General features: G+C 44.3%; 1 protein-coding gene across 1 annotated transcript in view; it reads right to left on the bottom strand.

The window, feature by feature from the left end:
* hk2 (hexokinase 2) overlaps nucleotides 1–23,892 on the bottom strand; it is a 110,990-nt gene that overhangs the window by 16,811 nt on the left and 70,287 nt on the right. Inside the window, exons 7-9 of the mRNA XM_071352669.1 lie at nucleotides 20,262–20,445; nucleotides 19,861–20,022; nucleotides 19,454–19,687 (exon numbers count right to left, since the gene is read on the bottom strand). Coding sequence (XP_071208770.1) covers nucleotides 19,454–19,687; nucleotides 19,861–20,022; nucleotides 20,262–20,445 — 580 coding nt within the window. The remainder of the gene's footprint in view (nucleotides 1–19,453; nucleotides 19,688–19,860; nucleotides 20,023–20,261; nucleotides 20,446–23,892) is intronic.

Genomic DNA, 23,892 nt, shown 5'->3' with positions numbered 1-23,892 from the left:
CCTGCTCGCCCGTCCAGCACTACTCTGGACGGCTCTGACTTAGAATACGTGGACAACTACAAATACCTAGTTGTCTGGTTAGACTGTAAACTCTCCTTCCAGACTCACATTAAGCATCTCCAATCCAAATTTAAATCTAGAATCGGCTTCCTATTTCGCAACAAAGCATCCTTCACTCATGCTGCCAAACATACCCTCGTAAAACTGACCATCCTACCGATCCTCGACTTCGGTGATGTCATCTATAAAATAGCCTCCAACACTCTACTCAACAAACTGGATGCAATCTATCACAGTGCCATCCGTTTTGTCACCAAAGCCCCATACACTACCCACCACTGCGACCTGTACGCTCTCGTTGGTTGGCCCTCGCTTCATACTCGTCGCCAAACCCAATGGCTACAGGTTATCTACAAGTCTGCTAGGTAAAGCCCCGCCTTATCTCAGCTCACTGGTAACCATAGCAGCACCCACTCGTAGCACGCGCTCCAGCAGGTATATCTCACTGGTCACCCCCAAAGCCAATTCCTCCTTTGGTCGTCTTTCCTTCCAGTACTCTGCTGCCAATGACTGGAACGAACTGCAAAAATCTCTGAAGCTGGAAACACTTATCTCCCTCACTAGCTTTAAGCACCAGCTGTCAGAGCAGCTCACAGATTACTGCACCTGTACATAGCCTATCTATAATTTAGCCCAAACAACTACCTCTTCCCCTACTGTATTTATTTATTTTGCTCCTTTGCACCCCATTATTTCTACTTTGCACATTCTTCCACTGCAAATCTACCATTCCAGTGTTTTACTTGCTATATTGTATTTACCTCGCCACCATGGCCTTTTTTTGCCTTTACCTCCCTTAGCTCACCTCATTTGCTCACATTGTATATAGACTTATTTTTCTACTGTATTATTGACTGTATGTTTTGTTTATTCCATGTGTAACTCTGTGTTGTTTTATTTGTCGAATTGCTATGCTTTATCTTGGCCAGGTCGCAGTTGCAAATGAGAACTTGTTTTCAACTAGCCTACCAAGTTAAATAAAGGTGAAAAAAAAAATGGGAAAACAAATGGGGTAGTCAGCTGCAATGCATTTCAAGTAACATATATGCCTTGTTAAAAGTGAATTTGTGGAATTTCTTCCCTTCTTAATGCGTTTGAGGCAATCAGTTGGGTTGTGACAAGGTAAGGGTGGTATACAGAAGATAGCCCTATTTGGTAAAAGACCAAGTCCATATTATGGCAAGAACAGCTCAAATAAGCAAAGAGAAACGACAGTCCATCATTACTTTAAGAAATGAAGGTCAGTCAATACGGAACATTTCAAGAACTTTGAAAGTTTTCAAGTGCAGTAGCAAAAACCATCAAGCACTATGATGAAACTGGCTCTCATGAGGACCGCCACAGGAAAGGAAGACCCAGAGTTACCTATGCTAGAGAGGATAAGTTCATTAGAGTTACCAGCCTCAGAAATTGCAGCCCAAATAAATGCTTCACAGAGTTCACGTAACAGACCGGTGGAAGAAGCCACACTTTAGCTTGATGACAGCTTTGCACACTCTTGGCATTCTCTCAACCAGCTTCATGAGGTAGTCACCTGGAATGCGTTTCAATTAACTGGTGTGCCTTGTTAAAAGATAATTTGTGAAATTTCTTTCCTTTATGTCCTTTGGTCTGATGAGTCGAAATGTTAGCTTTTTGCTTCCAACCGTGGTGTCTTTGTGAGATGCAGAGAAGGTGAACGGATGATCTCCGCATGTGTGGTTCCCACCATGAAGCATGGAAGAGGAGGTGTGATGGTGCGGGGGTGCTTTGCTGGTGACACTGTCAGTGATTTATTTAGAATTCAAGGCACCCTTAACCAGCGTGGCTACCACAGCATTCTGCAGCGATACGCCATCCCATCTATCGTTTGTTTTTCAACAGAACAATGATCCAACACACCTCCAGGCTGTGTAAGGTCTATTTGACCAGTAAGGAGTGTTGGAGTGCTTCATCAGATGGCCTGGCCTCTATAATCACCCGACCTCAACCAAATTGAGATGGTTTGGGATGAGTTGGACCGCAAACTGAAGGAAAAGCAGACAACAAGCGCTCAGCATATGTGGGAACTCCTTCAAGACTGTTGGAAAAGCATTCCAGGTAAACCTGATTGAGAGAATGCCAAGAGTGTACAAAGCTGTCATCAAGGCAAAGGGTGGCTACTTTGAAGAATCTCAAATATATTTTGATTTGTTGAACACTTTTTTGGTTACTACATGATTCCATATGTGTTATTTCATAGTTTATGTCCTCACTGTTATTACACATTGTAGAAAATAGTAAAAATAAAGAAAAACCCTTGAATGAGTAGGTGTGTCCAAACTTTTGACTGGTACTGTATATACATTTGCCTTCGGAAAGTATTCAGACCCCTTGACTTTTCCACATTTTATTACGTTACAGCCTTATTCTAAAATGGATTAAACAAACAAACTGTTCAGAGGAGACTGTGTGAATCAGGTTGAAATTGTTGCAAAGAAACCACTACTAAAGGACACCAATAAGAAGAAGAGACTTGCTTGGGCTAAGAAACACGAGCAATCGACATTAGACCGGTGGAAATCTGTCGTTTGGTCTGACGAGTCCAAATTTGAGAATTTTGGTTCCAACCGCCCTGTCTTTGTGAGACACAGAGTAGGTGAACGTTGATCGCCGCATGTGTGGTTCCCACCGTGAAGCATGGAGGAGGACGTATGATATGTGGGGGTGCTTTGCTAGTGACACTGTCATTGATTTATTTAGAATTCAAGGCACACTTAACCAGCATGGCTACCACAGCATTCTGCAGCGATATGCCATCCCATCTGGTTTGCGCTTAGTTGCACAATCATTTGTTTTTCAACAGGACAATGACCCAACACACCTCCAGGCTGTGTAAAGGCTATTTGACCAAGAAGGAGAGTGATGGAGTGCTGCATCAGATGACCTGACCTCCACAATCACCCAACCTGAACCCAATTGAGATGGTTTGGGATGATTTGGACCGTAAACTGAAGGAAAAGCAGCCAACAGGTACGCAGCATATGTGGGAACTCCTTCAAGACTCTGTATGTAACGCCCGCTCGATGTCCGCGTACAACTCCCACACCACCGGTGCCATCAGGCAAGAAGCTGGAAGTATGGGAGTGTGATCTATGGACCTCCCATCTGTGTCATACATCCGGGATAGTGCGTCTGCCTTAGCATTCTGGGAACCTGGTCTGTAGGACAGGGTGAAAACAAAACGGGTAAAGAACATGGCCCACCTTGCCTGGTGAGGGTTCAGTCTCCTCGCCACCCGGATGTACTCCAGATTGCGGTGGTCAGTCCAGATGAGAAAAGGGTGTTTAGCTCCCTCAAGCCAATGTTTCCACGCTTTCAGAGCCTTGACAACAGCCAACAGCTCCGGGTCCCCCACATCATAATTTCGCTCCGCCGGGCTGAGCTTCTTCGAAAAGAAAGCACAGGGGCGGAGCTTTGGTGGCGTACCCGAGCACAGAGAGCACGGCTCCTATCCCAGCCTCGGACGCGTCCACCTCCACTTTGAACGCCAAAGATGGATCCGGATGAGCCAGCACGGGAGCCGAGGTAAACAGAGCCTTCAGGTGACCAAAAGCCCTGTCCGCCTCCGCCGACCACTGCAGTCGCACCGGTCCCCCCTTCAGCAGTGAGGTAATGGGAGCCGCTACCTGACCAAAGCCCCGGATAAACCTCCGGTAGTAGTTGGCAAACCCTAGAAACCGCTGCACTTCCTTTACCGTGGTGGGAGTCGGCCAATTACGCACGGCTGAAATGTGGTCACTCTCCATCTCCACCCCTGAAGTGGAAATGCGGTACCCTAGGAAGAAGACGGACTGTTGGAAGAACAGACATTTCTCAGCCTTGACGTACAGGTCATGCTCCAACAGTCGTCCAAGCACCCTGCGCACCAGGGACACGTGCTCGGCGCGTGTAGCGGAGTATATCAGAATGTTGTCGATATACACCACTACACCCTGCCCGTGCAGGTCCCGGAAAATCTCGTCTACAAATGCCTGGAAGACTGATGGAGCATTCATCAACCCGTACGGCATGACGAGGTACTCATAGTGCCCTGAGGTGGTACTAAATGCCGTCTTTCACTCATCCCCCTCCCGGATACGCACCAGGTTGTAAGCGCTCCTGAGATCCAATTTTGTGAAGAAGCGCGCCCCGTGCATTGACTCTATCACACTGGCTATGAGAGGCAGCGGGTAGCTGTACCTCACAGTGATTTGGTTGATACCTTGATAGTCAATGCACGGGCACAGACCTCCATCCTTCTTCTTCACAAAAAAGAACCTCGAGGAGGCAGGTGAAGTGGACGGATTTGGAGACATATGTTTCCATAGCCACCGTCTCCTCCTGTGACAGGGGATACACATGATTCCTGGGAAGTGCTGCGTCTACCAGGAGATTTATCGCACAATCCCCCCGTGGATGGGGTGGTAATTGAGTCGCCTTCTTCTTACAGAAGGCGAGAGCCAAATCGGCATATTCTGAGGGGATGCGCACGGTGGAGACCTGGTCTGGACTTTCCACCTGTAGTAGCACCGACGGAAACCCCTAAACACCTCCCCGAGCACTTTTCATGACCACCCCGTGAGAATCCTCTGTTGCCATGACAGGCCAACCAGGGTAGGCCCAGCACCACGGGAAACGCAGGAGAATCAATAAGGAAAATACTAATTCTCTCCCTATGACCCTCCTGCGTAACCATGCCCAGTAGAGCGGTGGCCTCCCTAATTAGCCCTGACCCTAATGGTCGACTATCTAGGGCGAGCACAGGGAAGGGCATATCCACAGGAACAATGGGGATCCCTAAACTACGGGCAAATGCTCTGTCAATAAAATTCCCAGCTACGCCTGAATCTACGAGCGCCTTATGCTGGGAATGCGGGGAAAACTCAGGAAAATGTATAAACAAAAACATGTGAGCAACAGGAGGCTCTGAGTGAGCCTGGTGCCGACTCACCTGGGGTGACACGAGAGTGCCCTGCCTGCTGTCTCGACTCCCAGAAGAACCTCCCCAGTACCGACCAGCAGTGTGCCCTCTGCGGCCACAGATGGTACAGGGAACGGCCCCTCCTCCGGTCGCCCAAAGCGCAGCACCTCCCAGCTCCATGGGCATCGGAGCGGTGGTGCTGGGGGATGGAACTGAGAGGCCCCGATCCGGACGTCCGCGGGTAGCCAGCAGGTTATCCAGCCGGATGGACAGGTCCACCAGCTGGTCAAACGTAAGAGTGGTGTCCCTGCAGGCCAACTCCCGTCCTTGTGCAGACTGCACCGGTAGTGATCGATCAGGGCCCTTTTGTTCCATCCCGCGCTGGCGGCCAGGATCCGGAAGTCCAAGGCGAACTCCTGTGTGCTCCTCGTCCCCTGCCTCAAGTGGAACAGACGTTCACCCGCCGGTCGAAAACTGCCCGAAAGCGGTAGGTGAACTCCGCGTAATTGTCCAACACCGCTTCTCCTTCCCCCCATACGGCGTTGGCCCCCTCCAGGGCTTTCCCTGAGAGACAGGAGACGAGGGCGGACACGCTCTCAAGTCCCGAAGGAGCCGGGTGGATGGTCGCCAGGTAAGAGTTCCAGCTGGAGTAGGAACCCCTGGCATCCGGCAGCTGTCCCATCATACTCCCTTCGGGAGCGTGAGCCGAAACCCACTGGGACCGGGTGAAGGAGGGGTGAACTGTGGTGCCTGTTGTAGTGGTGCCAGTGGAGGCGCTGGCAGAACTCCTCCTCTCTCCCATCGGTCCATCGTCTGCAGCACGCGATCGATGGCGGTGCCGAGACGTTGCAACATGGTCGCATGCTGCTGGACGCGCTCCTCGACCGCCAAAGGGGGGTTGTCTGCACTCCTGCTGACTCCATTTTCTGGTGCGTGATTCTGTAAGGATCTGGGTGTATTTTGATTTGTTTAACATTTTTTTGGTTACTACATGATTCCATGTGTTATTTCATTGTTTTGATGTCTTCACTATTATTCTACAATGTAGAAAATAGTCAAATAAAGAAAAACCCTTGCATGAGTAGGTGTGTCCAAACTTTTAACTGGTACTGTATGTATAAGCCATTTCCTACTTGGTCTTGTAATTTTAACTGGCACTTGAGATGTAAGGGTCAACTCCATTGTAATTTCCCTCATCCACTGTGTAATTTAGTTAAGTCTATTCTAGGAGAATTGCTCTGAGTAGTCATGCTCTCAGGGAGGTGTAGATTGAAACTCAGGGAGGTGTAGAGTGTTGTCAAGTTGAGTTGGAATTCATTCAAATGAACCCCGACAATGTCCATAGCATTTCATTTTTAATGTCCTGAAACGACTGGAGCTGAAGTGCATTTGAGTCTTGCCTCTTTGGAATCCGAGTGGAAGTCTACTTCCTCACTCGTCTTTAATATATAAAGGGTAAAAAATTCCAAACAGTACCTTATATGACTCATGCTCCGAGTGCTGTGAAACTCAGGGAGGTGTAGATTGTTTGAGTATCAAGTTGAGTTGGAATTTATTCAAATAAAACTTGACAATGTGCAATAGCGTTTCATTTTTTGAGTCATGACCACATAGGCAAATTACAGTTGGCCCAGAACAGAGCAGCACGACTGGCCCTTAAATGTACACGTAATGCTTATATCAAGAACATGCATGTCAATCTCTCCTGGCTCAAAGTAGAGGAGAGATTGACATGTTGAAAGCACTGTTCAAACAGCTAACACACAGCTCAGACACCCATGCATACCCCACAAAACATGCCACCCGGGGTCTTTTCACAGTTCCCAAGTCCAGAACAGAGGCTAGGAAACGCATGGAACTCTCCTCCACCTCAGGTAACTCAAGCTAGCAGTAAAATCAGTAAAAAAAAAAAAAACTGCTAAAACAACACCTCACGGAACCACACGCACACAAATTATAAACCAAAAACTGTTTTAAGTGAGAAGTAGGCATTGCTCTGAAGCCGAAAAATTAAGGAAATTCACGAGCACTACAATGCCTACTTCACCCATGCTCTATCACACAGCTTTGACCTACTACAGTAGCTATGTTGGTCTATTGTACTTCAAACAATGTGTAGGCAGGATTGCTTAGGATTCAAACCTTCTCAAATAGCCTAACTCATACGCTTAGAGAAGGTGCTCCCACAATAATGTGATTTGTAATGCATATAAGGTAAAGTACTCGATTCTTCACACACCACACTAAGACATTATCCCATTCCACTTATACACAATGTCTGCCATCTGCCCAGTACAGATGAAACTGGGATTCATCCTTGAAAAGCACACTTCTCCAGCTCCCCTTTGGCCATCGAAGGTGAGCATTTGCCCACTGAAGTCGGTTACAACACCGAACTGCAGTCAGGTCAAGACCCTGGTGAGGATGATGAGCATGCAAATAAGCTTCCCTGAGACGTTTCTGGCAGTTTGTGCAGAAATTCTTTGGTTGTGCAAACCTACAGTTTCATCAGCTGTCCGGTTGGCTGGTCTCAGATGATCACGCTGGTGAAGAAGCAGGATGTGGAGGTCCTGGGCTGGCGTGGTTACATGTTACAAAGGAGAAATGCTCACTAATAGGGATGTAAACGAATTTGTGCACAAAATGTGAGAGAAATAAGCTTTTTGTGCATATGGAACATTTCTGGGATCTTGTATTTCAGCTCATGAAACCTGGGACCAACATTTAACATGTTGCATTTATATTTTTATTCAGTGTATATATTTCATAATCACATCCTTTTTTGGTTAGTAGGTGTGCAACATAACAGGTGGTGGTGTGTTGGACACAGTCCCTCAGATAAAGGTCTATAGAACCTGTCTGCATTCCTGATTTCTGTAACCATTAGCTAATCTGTGTAATATTGACATAAGCTCAAAACCACTTGTTTTGCAAACATGGGTCCTGTTTAAACAATTGCTGTGCTAATCAATGGACAGTTCATTACCTGTCAAAGAAATATGTAGATTAAAGTTATGTTTGTATTTCTATTTATTTTTGCAGTAAAGATGACACTACAATAAAACACATTTAGGCCTACAATAGGGGCTAAATCTAAAAATACATACAGACTAATGATAAATATTAGGGGTGTACCGATCTCATCATACTCGTATTGGTAATTGTATACGTTTTATCACACTTGATACTGGTAATTGGATTTACTCGTGAACGGAAAATTTGGAAGTGCGCTTTAAATGCCGGTGAAGCCTCAAGTGTGCATTACTGCAAAATCACTCAGAGTGCATCGTTTAGTTCCTTCACACACACACACACACACACGTTGTTAAACGACCCTGACAGATGAAAATGCACGATTTACTTACTTAGTCCTATTCAATTTCTCAACAAAGGAGGATAATAAATAGTCTAATGCATGGCTGGCTACTACTGCCTGCAATTATTCCAGACAGATTTAGATGAAGGTAGGCTAATTCACTTGCCCCATATATTGTTTCACTTTTGAGAGGAGCAAAACTTCTCTCCCGAAACTTATGCCAACACATTTGCACAATCAAAATAAACCATCTACATTTGTAATTTTATTTTCTAATTATCTGTCACTCAGTAAACATGACTGGGCAAGAATAAATAATAATAGCAAGAAAGCATGGGGATCGCAACATAACGACAGTAGTCGTCAGCAATGGAATACTTATACGGACAGACAAAGTAGGCATACTAAACAACACCAAGTAGACAGACAAAAACAACCATATGGCCTCAGAAAAGTCGACAGGAAAAAACTAAAATTAACAACAATGACTAGCTACGGATTAGGATTCACTCATGATGTTTGGAGAACGGGAGACTTAACAGAGCCACACGGGTCTGTCTGGAGAAATGAGAGCAGAGGGAGAGCAGCTTGTTCAACTGATATCCCGCCTGTTTCTTTACAGACAGAAGAACTAGCCAATAGTTGTCATAATCGTATTCAGAAAATTCTCCATCCCCATTAGATACTAATTTTGTCCGAGTACTCGGCACACCCCTAATAGATATACATTATTTTAATAGCAGAACACTGTAAAGTCCATTATTCCTCTGAAGAGTATTAATTAGGGTGTTTGAGAAGGTTTGAATCCTAAGCAACCTGCCTACACCTTGTTTGAAGCACAATAGACAAACATTGCTACTTTAGTAGGTCAAAGCTGTGTGCTAGAAAACCTTGGTAGTTCATGGGTGATGTAGGCATTGTGGTTCTCCTGAATTTCCTTTCTTTTTTTGCCTTCTGACCAATGCCTATTTCTCACTTAAAACAGTTTTTTGTTTCTAATTTCCATGGTTTTTACACTGGCAGGTGATTATACAAAATTATAATACAACATCACAACCTCTTCCTTGACTACTGTCACATTAGGTGGCTCGGAGAGCGAGGAATGAATTGGGGCAAACTGCTCCATGTTCTGCGCCTGCAGAGGTGCTGCTGCTCCCTCTGACATCATAGTCATTCACCTCAGTGAAAACGACTTGGGACACACAAAGGTGACAGCCCTGGTGCGTCAGATACGAGCTGATTTGGAGGTAGTCATCCAAATGTTCCCCGGGACAATGGTGTTCTACTCTGGCATCGCGCAGAAGAGGAGTTGGATGTTCTAGTGGGAGGAGGACTTCAATAAGCGCATAGAGATGGCCCGGCGCTATGTCAACCAGCTTGTGTTTGCATTTCTCCGTGACAGGCGCATGCCCACAATCCGCCCCTCTGTAATAAAGCAGTTCCCCTGGGTAGTAACATAGGTATGGCGTGCGTCGCACGGAGGGTAACAACCTCCTCTTTGAGAGTCAGAGCTGGCTCTCCTCCGTTCTAGCAAGACGCACACAGTAGTACACACCACCACACTCACTGCCATTTGCCTGCCACTCCACAAACCCAAAGGCTCTTTTAAGAGCCACCTAATAAATTAAAATAAGTATGTGTATCTCAGGAAGGGGCTGTCAAAACTATAAACTAAATAATGGTCAAAATGTATCCTACAGAAGGCGAACCCACAATCTTCAGATCCACAGACGGTATCTCTAACCATTACACTACAAACTCTGTTCTACAAACATTCACAGACCATTTAAATTCTCGATGCGTTTGTTTCAAAATAATTTTGTTCATTCATTCAGTACTGATTGAACATTTATTTATGTTGCTTGGTTAAAATACAATAGTCTAAAAAAGCAATTCACGTTTGCCTGTAAAAACACACAATCCAACTCATTAATGACAAAATGGCGCCGGAAGAAATGGCAGCAGTTTTATGGGTGCCCAACCAATTGTGCCATTATGTGTTTTTTCACGTTATTTGCAATCATTGGACAATAAACTAGACGAGGTACGATCACGAATATCCTACCAACGGGACATCAAAAACTGTAATATTCTATGTTTCACGGAATCGTGGCTTAATGATGACATGGATATTCAGCTAGCGGGATATACGTTGCACCGGCAAGATAGAACAGCACACTCCGGTAAGACGAGGGGGGGCGATCTGTGCATATTTGTAAACACCAGCTGGTGCACGAAATCTAAGGAAGTCTCTAGATTTTGCTCGCCTGAAGTAGAGTATATTGTGATAAATTGCAGGCCACACTACTTGCCTAGAGAGATTTCAGCTATACTTTTCGTGGCTGTTTATTTACCACCACAGACAGATGCTGGCACGAAGACCGCACTCAGTCAGCTGTATAAGGAAATAAGCAAACAGGAAACCACTCACCCAGAGGCGGCGCTCCTAGTGGCCGGAGACTTTAACGCAGGGAAACTTAAATCAGTTCTACAAAATTTCCATCAACATGTTAAATGTGCAACCAGAGTGAAAAAAAATTCTAGATCACTTGTACTCCACACAGAGATGCGTACAAAGCTCTCCCTCGCCCTCTATTTGGCAAATCTGACCACAACTCTATCCTCCTGATTCCTGCTTACAAGCAAAAATTAAAGCAAAAAGCACCAGTGACTCAGTCTATAAAAAAGTGGTCAGATGAATCAGATGCTAAACTACAGGACTGTTTTGCTATCACAGACTGGAACATGTTCCGGGATTCTTCCGATGGCATTGAGGAGTACACCACATCAGTCACTGGCTTTATCAATAAGTGCATCGAGGACGTCGTCCCCACAGTGACTGTACGTACATACCCCAACCAGAAGCCATAGATTACAGGCAACATTCGCATTGAGCTAAAGGGTAGAGCTGCTGCTTCAAGGTGCGAGACTCTAACCCGGAAGCTTACAAGAAATCCTGCTATGCCCTGCGACGAACAATCAAACAGGCAAAGCGTCAATACAGGGCTAAGATTGAATCATACTACACCGGCTCCGACGCTCGTCTTATGTGGCAGGGCTTGAAAACTATTATAGACTACAAAGGGAAGCACAGCCGCGAGCTGCCCAGTGACACGAGCCTACCAGACGAGCTAAATCACTTCTATGCTTGCTTCGAGGCAAGCAACACTGAGGCATGCATGAGAGCATCAGCTGTTACGGACGACTGTGTGATCACGCTCTCCATAGCCGACGTGAGTAATACCTTTAAACAGGTCAAAATACACAAGGCTGCGAGGCCAGACGGATTACCAGGACGTGTGCTGACCAACTGGCAGGTGTCTTCACTGACATTTTCAACATGTCCCTGATTGAGTCTGTAATACCAACATGTTTCAAGCAGACCATCATAGTCCCTGTGCCCAAGAACACAAAGGCAACCTGCCTAAATGACTACAGACCCGTAGCACTCACGTCCGTAGCCATGAAGTGCTTTGAAAGGTTGGTAATGGCTCACATCCACACCATTATCTCAGAAACCCTAGACCCACTCCAATTTGCATACCGCCCAAACAGATCCACAGATGATGCAATCTCTATTGCACTCCACACTGCCCTTTCCCACCTGGACAAAAGGAACACTTATGTGAGAATGCTATTCATTGACTACAATGACTTCATTGACTTCATTGACTACGATCCTGGGACTAAACACCTCCCTCTGCAACTGGATCCTGGACTTCCTGACGGGCCGCTCCCAGGTGGTGAGGGTAGGTAGCAACACATCTGCCACGCTGATCCTCAACACTGGAGCTCCCCAGGGGTGCGTGCTCAGTCCCCTCCTGTACTCCCTGTTCACTCATGACTGCATGGCCAGGCACGACTCCAACACCATCATTAAGTTAGCAGACGACACAACAGTGGTAGGCCTGATCACCACCAACGACGAGACAGCCTATAGGGAGGAGGTCAGAGACCTGGCCGGGTGGTGCCAGAATAACAACCTATCCCTCAACGTAACCAAGACTAAGGAGTTGATTGTGGACTACAGGAAAAGGAGGACTGAGCACACCCCCATTCTCATCGACGGGTCTGTAGTGTAGCAGGTTGAGAGCTTCAAGTTCCTTGGTGTCCACATCAACAACAAACTAGAATCGTCCAAACACACCAAGACAGTCGTGAAGAGGGCACGACAAAGCATATTCCCCCTCAGGAAACTAAAAAGATTTGGCATGGGTCCTGAGATCCTCAAAAGGTTCTACAGCTGCAACATCGAGAGCATCCTGACTGGTTGCATCACTGCCTGGTACGGCAATTGCTTGGCCTCTGACCACAAGGCACTACAGAGGGTAGTGCGTATGGCCCAGTACATCACTGGGGCTAAGCTGCCTGCCACCCAGGACCTCTACACCAGGCGGTGTCAGAGGAAGGCCCTAAAAATTGTCAAAGACCCCAGCCACCCCAGTCATAGACTGTTCTCTCTACTACCGCATGGCAAGCGGTACCGGCGTGCCAAGTCTAGGACAAAAAGGCTTCTCAACAGTTTTTACCCCCAAGCCGGACTATTTGCATTGTGTGCCCCGCCCAACCCCTCTTTTTACGCTGCTGCTACTCTCTGTTTATCATATATGCATAGTCACTTTAACTATACATTCATGTACATACTACCTCAAATTCCCAATCAGGCCCTCAAACCATCACGGTCACCTAATAATCCCCAGTTTATAATTGGCTCATTCATCCCCCTCCTCTCCCCTGTAACTATTCCCCAGGTCGTTGCTGTAAATAAGAACGTGTTCTCAGTCAACTTACCCGGTAAAATAACGAATAAATAAAATAAATAAATAAAAAATTGGGCCGAACAACCAGTGCTCCCGCACATTGGCTAACCGGGCTATCTGCATTGTGTCCCACCCACCCACCAACCCCTCTTTTACGCTACTGCTACTCTCTGTTCATCATATATGCATAGTCACTTTAACCATATCTACATTTACATACTACCTCAATCAGCTTGACTAACCGGTGTCTGTATGTAGCCTCGCTACTTTTATAGCCTCGCTACTGTATATAGCCTGTCTTTTACTGTTGTTTTATTTCTTTACCTACCTATTGTTCACATAATACCTTTTTTGCACTATTGGTTATAGTCTCTAAGTAAGTATTTCACTGTAAGGTCTACACCTGTTGTATTCGGCGCACGTGACAAATAAACTTTGATTTGATTACTACACGTGCTTAATTACGTCACTTTTGTTTTGAGCCGACTTAGCTGACGGACAGAGCGGGGCACCTGGATCACGCCCGGGAGGCAGCCCGGTTCCAAATCAAATGCAATCAACTTTCAACCAGTACAAAACAGGCCTACACGGGTACACGGGCGAGGTAAATTGAACCCCCTCAATGATTCTGATGTTGTTTTACCTGGGTGCACTGTGGTCAGCACCCGCACCCCCTGACTACTTTTTACTTGTGGATGGCGACTTCTGGGAACACACTGAAAAGAAACTTGACACTGTGTTAATCAGTCAGCACAAATTTGGATTATAATAATGACAAGAAGGCAGGACTGCCGGAACTGGAATTTATTCTACTGTACATGTTTGAAACAGCGATGCTGTCAGTCGAGTCCGGTAAATTGTCTGATGCTAACATGCATTTGCACACTTGCAGTGCAAAACTAAACTGAGGCTGTTTACATGTGTGTTTGGGGTTCCACCATTTACTATATGCGGTTCATAACTAGCTTACTGTTTCTTAACAAAGCGATTTGTTTTCTCGGCTATGGTTTGTGTTGTGGCTTTGGTTGTTTTTAGTCGAGGAAATCTAGCTTAGTTAACTGCAGTGTTTGTCCTGTCTGAAATCTGGCTCCCTTGTCTTACCATAGCTTGGTCTATGGAGTAGCCTACCTAGCTAGTTTTGCAGTGTCCATTACATGCAAGTTAACTAGCTAGCAGTTTCCCAAAGTTTGGCGTATTTAGCTAGCTAGCGGTTTAATAATCTTTCATGTGGATATTTTTTCTTAAATTCCTACCCGCAAAAGGACCAACCGCATAGATAACTGGAAGAGTAAGTTTAAATTACATTTTATTCAACAATCTGGCATGTAGAGCTAGTGAGAGGAAATTTTCCAAACAATGTATGACAATGTCTCAGACTATGTAACCAGGGGTATCACAGAGAAGTAGCAATGTCCACAAGAGGGGAGAGGAGGAAAATGGTAGCACTTAATTTAACCTCTATGGGATGGGTGTTGCTAACGTGTGCTAAAGTGACTAGAATGACGTTTTATACAACAGCCAACTTTCCAGGACATAGACATGTCTTATATAGGCGTAAAGCTTAAATTCTTGTTAATCTAACTGCATTGTCCAATTAACAGTAGCTATTACAGTGAAAAAATACCATGCTATTGTTTGAGGAGACTGCAGAACAACAAAAAATGTTTACCACGGCAACTGGTTTGATACATTCACCTCTGAAGGTAAATAGTGTACTTACATTCAGTAATCTTGCTCTGATTTGTCATCCTGAAGGTCCCAGAGATAAAAATGTAGCATAGTTTTGTTTGATAAAATCTATTTTTTATGTTCAAATGTAGGAACTGGGGATAGTGTTTGACCCCACTGCTATCTCTGGCTCCACACCTACCCCGCCATCTAGATGTGTGAAAGTTAGTGTATAAGCTAATAATCTATTATGTGTGACATTCCTGAGAGTGTGTAAACTGAAATGTTTTATTACCATAGTATTTTTGTATGTTCTCTATAGTTATGTACTTGAAAATGTATCAATTGACCAATTCGGCACATTTGGGCAAACTCCTGGCAGACTTGATACAAAATATTGTGCAGTAATGTAATTCTTCATTGGATCAGTCTGAAACTTTGCGCACACACTGCTGTCATCTGGTGGCCAAAATCTAAATTACACAGTCTCCTATCTGAAATGACGGCCTTTCTCTTGCATTTCAAAGATGATTAAAAAACAGAAATGCATGTTTTTTGTTTGCCATATCTTATGTGTTATATTCTCCTACATTCATTTTATATTTCCACAAACTTCAAAGTTTTTCCTTTCAAATGGTATCAAGAATATGCATATCATTGCTTCAGGTTCACCTAGGGGTCATGATAGGGGCTGTACCAAATGTTTGATGTATTATAATAATTGATTATGCTTATGTTGTATTAATAGAAGGGGAGGGGTTATAAGACCCCTCCCTCCTTACATTTATAGGGTCCTAGACTACAGATTAACAATATATATACATTATGAGGTTTAATATTGTTCCACAGTACTTTTCTAGGCTCTCTGCCTCTTATGAAGAAACTGTCTGAGAAATGTGTGACTGTGAAGACAGAACTCTGCAGGGGAGTGTAAGAGATAAGAGATTAGTTAGACATTTCACTATAAATAAACTTGGACATTTACTGCTATGCTTTTAGATAGCTATATAAACAAGAGTTTAAGTGTTGAGTAGGCATGGTTTGGGACTCATTTTACCTCATGAGTAAAAGATAATGATGTTGGCAGTGACATCACTAGGGCTAGACTTTGGGTTTAATAAAATAACATGGGACCTTTTCTTGGATGCAGAACTTACTTGGAATCATGCGTTATGTTCCTGTTGTCAACGTCTGTCTGCAATTGCATTAATAAAGGTTTTTGAATGATTTAATTAAAGATATTGTCATAATTCTAATGTCACCAATGAGCCAATAATTGACAAGGAACAAGGAAACGAAAACCAACACTAGCTAGCCAACTACGGCTAATTTACAGTCACGTCAATAAGTGCGGCCAGAATAACAGCAAAGTAGCTACATTTGCATAAGCTGTTTTCTAGTGACATTTATTTGGATAAATCCATAACAATTAATTAATGAGGTGCGATTTCGCCTGGCATAGAAAATGTGCTCACTCGTCAGGACACTGTTGTTCAGAGGAGCTAGCCAACAACAGAGCAACACAATCTCTTCAAACTGAAGCTGGAAAGACTGCAAATTAGCTGTGTTCTGTTTTACCTTTTTTCAATTGACATTTTCTTGTATACAGTTGAAGTCGGAGGTTTAAATACACTTAGGTTGGAGTCATTAAAACTCGTTTTTCAACCACTCCTCAAATTTCTTGTTAACGAACTATAGTTTTGGCAAGTCGGTTAGGACAACTACTTTGTGCATGACGCAAGTAATTTTTCCAACAATTGTTTACCCACAGATTATTTCACTTCTAATTCACTGTATAACAATTCCAGTGGGTCAGAAATGTACATACACTAAGTTGACTGTGCCTTTAAACAGCTTGGAAAAGTCTAGAAATTATGTCATGGCTTTAGAAGCTTCTGATAGGCTAATTGACTTAATTTTAGTCAATTGGAGGTGTACCTGTGGATGTATTTCAAGGCCTACCTTCAAACTCAGTGCCTCTTTGCTTGACATGGGAAAATCAAAAGAAATCAGCCAAGACCTCAGAAAAAAATTTTTTGACCTCCACAAGTCTGGTTCATCCTTGGGAGCAATTTCCAAATGCCTGATGGTACCACGTTCATCTGTACAAACAATAGTATACAAGTATAAACACCATGGGACCACGCAGCCATCATACCGCTCAGGAAGGAGACGCGTTCTGTCTCCTAGAGATGAACGTACTTTGGTGCAAAAAGTGCAAATCAATCACAGAACAACAGCTGGAGGAAACAGGTACAAAACTATATATATCCACAGTAAAACGAGTCCTATATCAACATAACCTGAAGGGCCACTCAGCAAGGAAGAAGCCACTGCTCCAAAACCGCCATAAAAAAATCCAGACTACAGTTTGCAACTGCACATGGGGACAAAGATTGTACTTTTTAGAGAAATGTCCTCTGGTCTGATGAAACAAAAATAGAACCGTTTGGCCATAATGACCATCATTATGTTTGGAGGAAAAGGGGGACGCTTGCAAGCCGAAGAACACCATCCCAACCGTGAAGCACGGGGGTGGCAGCATCATTTTGTGGGGGTGCTTTGCTGCAGGAGGGACTGGTGCACTTCACAAAATAGATGGCATCATGAGGCAGGAAAATTACGTCAATATATTGAAGCAACATCTCAAGACATCAGTCAGGAAGTTAAAGCTTGGTCGCAAATGGGTCTTCCAAATGGACAATGACCCCAGGCATACTTCCAAAGTTGTGGCAAAATGGCTTAAGGACAACAAAGTCAAGGTATTGGAGTGGCCATCACAAAGCCCTGACCTCAATCCTATAGAAAATTTGTGGGCAGAACTGAAAACGTGTGTGCAAGCAAGGAGGCGTGCAAACTTGACTTAGTTACACCAGCTCTGTCAGAAGGAATGGGCCAAAATTCACCCAACTTATTGTGGGAAGCTTGTGGAAGGCTACCCTAAACGTTTGACCCAAGTTAAACAATTAAAGGCAATGCTACCAAATACTAATTGAGTGTATGTAAACTTCTGACCCACTGCTTTTTAGAGTGGAGATCAAGTTGCCTGGCTGGGCTGATGAGACAGTGGATTGCGCTGTCAGATGGAACAGAGTAAATAGGCATTTTAACGTCTGTGGTAACTTCCGGAATAGACACCGGCTAGAATGTGGTTTTAACCAATCAGCATTCAGGATTAGACCATCCAATCAGCCAATCAGGGCTTTGTATGTAAATATCTTCAAATTTGTGTCCTAACGCCCACACGATCAGACTGAGCATTTCAATGGCCAAAACCCTAAGGCAGGATTTAAAGTTAACACCTGCCACCCGCCAAATGCGAGTACATTTTGGCATTGGAGGGTAAATTGTCTATTTCACCAGCCATGTTGGCAGGGGGTCAGGGCTCCACAGTGCGAGCATTTCACAACAAAAATAGTCAAGTATGATCACATTTATAGCAAAACAAATTCTACAGTAGCTGTTTTCAAATAATTTCTGCTGTTTTGTTTCATAGCTGGTAAATTAAATTGTACTAAGTCAAAGAACTACGAATTCTACTTAACCTATCCTACCTTGCACTGCAACACTGCCTGGCTGGGGGCTGTGCACACGTGAAGAGCTGAGTGAAAGCTTCATTTTTAGAAGCGCTGTGCACAGGTATAAAAAGGGGGATGTTTTGCAGTGGCAGGGAGACTAGTCAGGATAGAGGGAACGATGAACAGAGCAAAGTACAAAGAGATCCTTGATCAAAACCTGCTCCAGAGCGCTCAAGACCTCAGACTTGGGCGAAGGTTCACCTTCCAACAGGACAACGACACTAAGCACACAGCCAAGACAATGCAGGAGTGGCTTCAGGACAAGTCTCTGAATGTCCTTGAGTGGTGCCGGTGGCTGAATCAGAGTGGTGATGGGGGTTGCCTTAATCGACATCTTTGGCACCCTGGGAGCAGTTGTTGTTGGGGGTTAAGTGCCTTGCTCAGGGTCAGAATTACATTTACAGACATGCCGGCGATACGATCCAGCAACCTTTCGGTTAGTGGCCCAATACTCCTACCCGCCAGGCTACCTTACTAGTAATAAATCTATTATTGTTTTGGAAACTTTACAAAGCATGTTCATCTGTTTTTTCTGTTTGTTGGTGTAATTTTAGCAACAACAAAAACATTTTTGGAAGGTAAAAAATCTGAGTGGCTGGTAGATTGTTTTTATCTACCTACCACAGTGGTTGAAGGACCAAACCTTTTTTTATGCCCTGGGCTCAAGGAAAAACATTATAAAACATATAATTTGGAGTTATTTTTATTAAATAAACACACAGTGATTTATTAGACATACAGTGATGATAAAAAATAAATTAAAGACTGCATGGGAGCTTTAAGATCAGAGAGTCCGTTCCACTGTAATTACACTGTGCAGTCTAGTTTAGTTCATTCTAATAGAAATAAGAGTATGTCTTCTATACTTCAGTGAGTAGTGCCTCAGAGTAGATTATCGGAGCGTCATGTCAAGTGCAACACTTCATCTGTTCTCTTCTGAATTGATGGGAGCTGCAATGGCAGCATCATTGACCCCAACTATGTTAGAGATAACCCCAGATTACAGTATCTCCATGCTCACACAAGTGTGCGCACACACGCACTAATACACACGCAAGCACTCACACACACGCAACCCCACACACTCGCACACACTCTCACATGCACTTGCACACACACACACCGTGCGCACCCCCCCCGCCCCACTCACTGTGGGTGGTTCTTGTAGACAGAGCCGTCCACTCCTATTGTTGTCCTCAGCCTCTCTGCAGCCTTGTTGTCTCTGATCTGTCCTAACACAGCGGCCAGGGTGGCAGCACACAGGTGGGCGGCCCGGGTCGACACCACCTGACACACCCTCCGAGTGGCCACGCAGTCTTCCACAGAGGGGTCCAGGCCCAGCCCCCTCAGCATCTTCTCTGCACTCACCAGACCCTCCTTGTCTCTGTCAGGAAAATAGTACCACCTCAGTTACATACCAGCTTATAAAGTATAACATTCAGTTTGGTATTTGTATGAATTACATTTACTACCTATTATCATCATCATCATCATCATCATGAACCAAGTTATATCAAGATCGGCCCACATATCGTACACACACAAAAAACTACTAACTTGTCATTCTCGATGGCAGAGACAAAGCTGGTCTGGAGTTGTCCATTGGTGACGAGGTCAGGGGTGGTGTGACCCTGAAACACCATGTCCTCCTTGGCCATCTTTACTAGGATCAGACGCACCAGCTCGCCCATGTACATCCCACTGATCATCTTCTCAAACCTACACACACACACAGCAGGATGTCACACATTTACAACAACACTTGGCTAGCTGTGAATAAATGCTGATGGTGATACTTAACAAGCTGAAAATTACACTTTCAACACAAAGCCAGATCTATATAGCAGCTGGAGGTTGATATCTTTTCCAGGTGGGATTGGGCAACAGACAGTGAGGACTAGTGTAGTAGACAGTATGGTAGAAGTAGAGGGCGGGCCAGTTGTCTGTCTGTCACTCACAGCTGTTTGCCAGGGTTGAGGGAGCCGGCGTCGATCTCCTGGTCGAAGTCTGTACGAAGATCATCCAGAGTGCCATCGTCCCCAAATGCCCCCCACTCCATGTTAACACACATCCTCCCCTCGTCCCCTTCCACCAGCTCCAGGTGACGCATCTCCTCCATGTAGCAGGCGTTGGTGCCAGTGCCTGGGGGGCAGCAACAGACAACATGGTACTTCTTACTTACTGTACTTCTTACTTACCAAGGCCTCATCACGCCATGCGGCATTTAAGGCCTCAAAAGGGCCCCCCTTCTATCTCTTTCTGTCCTGCGCTATTTTAGACACCTCTTTCCAGGCCCAGGTGAGCCCTACATTACACTGGTCTTGAGCTCGGCTCCATACTGTAATTCAAGGATTCTCTCAAATCTGGAAACTAACAGTACTCCATCCGGCCCTCCAGGCTTGGTTACAACAGAGTATCCCTGCTGTGCTTTGTGCCAGCTACATTTTTGGGATGATCAGCAAAATAAATGTTTGTTTTGTTGAACAATAGACACGACATGCTGAGTGTTTTTTCTTCTTCTTCAAATAGTGTTTTAAATTAAATAATTTGTATATTGAAAGGTGTGACTAATCTGATGATGTAAATAGTTTTTTATTTCCAGACTGCATATATGTTCACCTTCCCTCAACAACCACACTTCTAGGTTTATAATTGTACTAAACTTACAGACACGTTTCAACGGTAAGCTTTTCTCACCCTAACACCAAAGCACACTTGAACATGTCACAATACAACTAGAGTAGTTCCATTATTTACATACTGATTGAGTCCTACTAATTATGTATGGAATTTGTTCCCAATGGAGGCCTTCAGTGTTCAATATGCAATTACACTCCCCCACATATTTATTTGGACAGTGAAGCTAAAACTTTTAATTTGGCTCTATATGCCAGCATTTTGAATTTGAGATCAAATGTTTTAAACAGAATGTCGCTTTCTTTTTAAGGGTAATTTTATACATGTCTGTTTTACCGTTTAGAAATAAATTCACTTTACATATGTAGTCCGCCCATTTGATGGTGTCATAAGTATTTGGACAAATTCACTTATTCAATTTAGTCAAAAGATTAGTATTTGGTCCCATATTCCTAGCATGCAATGATATCAAGCTTGTGACTCTACAAACTTGTTGCATGCCTTTGCAATATGTTTTGGTTGTGTTTCAGATGATGTTTTCTGCAAATACAGTACCAGTCAAAAGTTTGGTCACACCTACTCATTCAAGGAGTTTCTTTATTTTTACTACTTTCTACATTTTAGAATAATAGTAAACACATCAAAACTATGAAATAACAAATGGAATCATGTAGTAAACAAAAAAGGGTTAAACAAATCAAAATACATTTTGTATTCTTGAAAGTAGCCACCCTTTGCCTTGATGACAGCTTTGCACACGCTTGGTATTCTCTCACCCAGCATCACCTGGAATGCTTTTCCAACAGTCTTGAAGGAGTTCCCACATATTGTTGGCTGCCTTTCCTTCACTCTACAGTCCAACTCATCCCAAACCATCTCAGTTGGTTTGAGGTCAGGTGATTGTGGAGGCCAGGTCATCTGATGCAGCACTCCATCACTCTCCTTAGTCAAATAGCCCTTACACAGCCTGGAGGTGTATATTGGGTCATTGTCCTGTTGATAAACAAATGATAGTCCCACAAAGCACAAACTAGATGGGATAGCTTATCAATGCAGAATGCTGTGGTAGCCATGCTGGTTAAGTGTGCCTTGAATTCTAAATAAATCACTGACAGTGTCACCAGCAAAACACCCCCACACCTCCTGCTCCATGCTTCACAGTGGGACCCACACATGCGGAGATCATCCGTTCACCTACTCTGCGTCTCACAAAGACAGGGCGGTTGGAACCAAAAATCTAAAATTTGGACTCATCAGACCAAAGGAAAGATTTCCACCGGTCTAATGCCCATTGCTCTTGTTTCTTGGCCCAAGCAAGTCTCTTCTTCTTATTGGTGTCCCTTAATTGTGGTTTCTTTGCAGCAATTCGACCATGAAGTCCTGATTCACGCAGTCTCCGCTGAACAGTTGATGTTGAGATGTGTCTGTTACTTGAACTCTGTGAAGCATTTATTTGGGCTGCAATCTAAGGTACAGTTAACGCTAATGAACTTATCCTCTGCAGCAGATGTAACTCTGTGTCTTCCTTTCCTGTGGCGGTCCTCATGAGACCCAGTTTCATCATAGCTCTTTATGGTTTTTGCGACTGCACTTGAATAGACTTTCAAAGTTCTTGAAATGTTCTGCATTGACTGACCTTCATGTCTTAAAGTAATAACGTACTGTCGTTTTTTTCTTTGCTTATTTGAGCTGTTCTTGCCATAATATTGACTTGGTCTTTTACCAAATAGGGCTATTTTCTGTATACCTCCCCTACCCTGTCACAACACAACTGATTGGCTCAAACAGATTAACCTTTACTTAACACCCATCCCGGATCCGGGAGCATCCTCATCAGTAAAAGCTGACTAGCATAGCCTAGCATAGCGCCACAAGTAAATAATAGCATATAAATATCATGAAATCACAACTCCAATACAGCAAATGAAAGACAAACATCTTGTGAATCCAGCCATCTTTCCGATTTTTAAAATGTTTTACAGCGAAAACACAATATGTATTTCTATTAGCTAACCACAATAGCCAAAGACTCAACCGCATATTTTCACCATGTTTGTACCGCATAGGTAGCTATCACAAAACCGACCAAAACCGACCAAATAGAGATATAATTAGTCACTAACCAAGAAACAACTTCATCAGATGACAGTCTTATAACATGTTATACAATAAATTTATGTTTTCAACAGCTAGCCAACGTCTACCGAATAGAACTTCTGCACTCAACAACCCGGTCGCATTCCGCTTCGCTCCACAGGTAGTATCACATTTTCATTTCATTTCATTACAGTACAACGGTTTGATTTGTTTGATCGTAGCTAGCTACATAGCTAGCTACATAGCCGTCTTTGTATCAAAGATAATTGTGTAGTCTAGAGCGATTTTCTAGGTTAGCTAGCCAGCTATTGTCGTTCTTTTAACGCAACGTAACGTAATCAACACTGCTAGCTAGCCAGCTAGCCCCCGAATAGCAGCACTGTAGATACTATTACACTCAACGGAACGACTTGATTAGTGTAGTGTCAACAACGCAGCCACTGCCAGCTAGCCTACAAAGTCAACAACTGCCAGCTAGCCTACAAAGTCAACAACGCAGCCACTGCCAGCTAGCCTACTTCAGCAGTACTGTATCATCTTAATCATTTTAGTCAATAAGATTCTTGCTACGTAAGCTTAACTTTCTGAACATTCGAGACGCGTAGTCCACTTGCCACTCCAATCTCCTTTGCATTAGCGTAGTCTCTTCTGTAGCCTGTCAACTATGTGTCTGTCTATCCCTGTTCTCTCCTCTCTGCACAGACCATACAAACGCTCCACACCGCGTGGCATCGGCCACCCTAATCTGGTGGTCCCAGCGCGCACGACCCACGTGGAGTTCCAGGTCTCCGGTAGCCTCTGGAACTGCCGATCTGCGGCCAACAAGGCAGAGTTCATCTCAGCCTATGGCTCCCT

The sequence above is a fragment of the Salvelinus alpinus genome, chromosome 19, assembly GCF_045679555.1.
Source record: "Salvelinus alpinus chromosome 19, SLU_Salpinus.1, whole genome shotgun sequence".
Lineage (NCBI taxonomy): Eukaryota > Metazoa > Chordata > Actinopteri > Salmoniformes > Salmonidae > Salvelinus > Salvelinus alpinus.
This window is presented reverse-complemented; position numbering and strand designations above follow the sequence as displayed.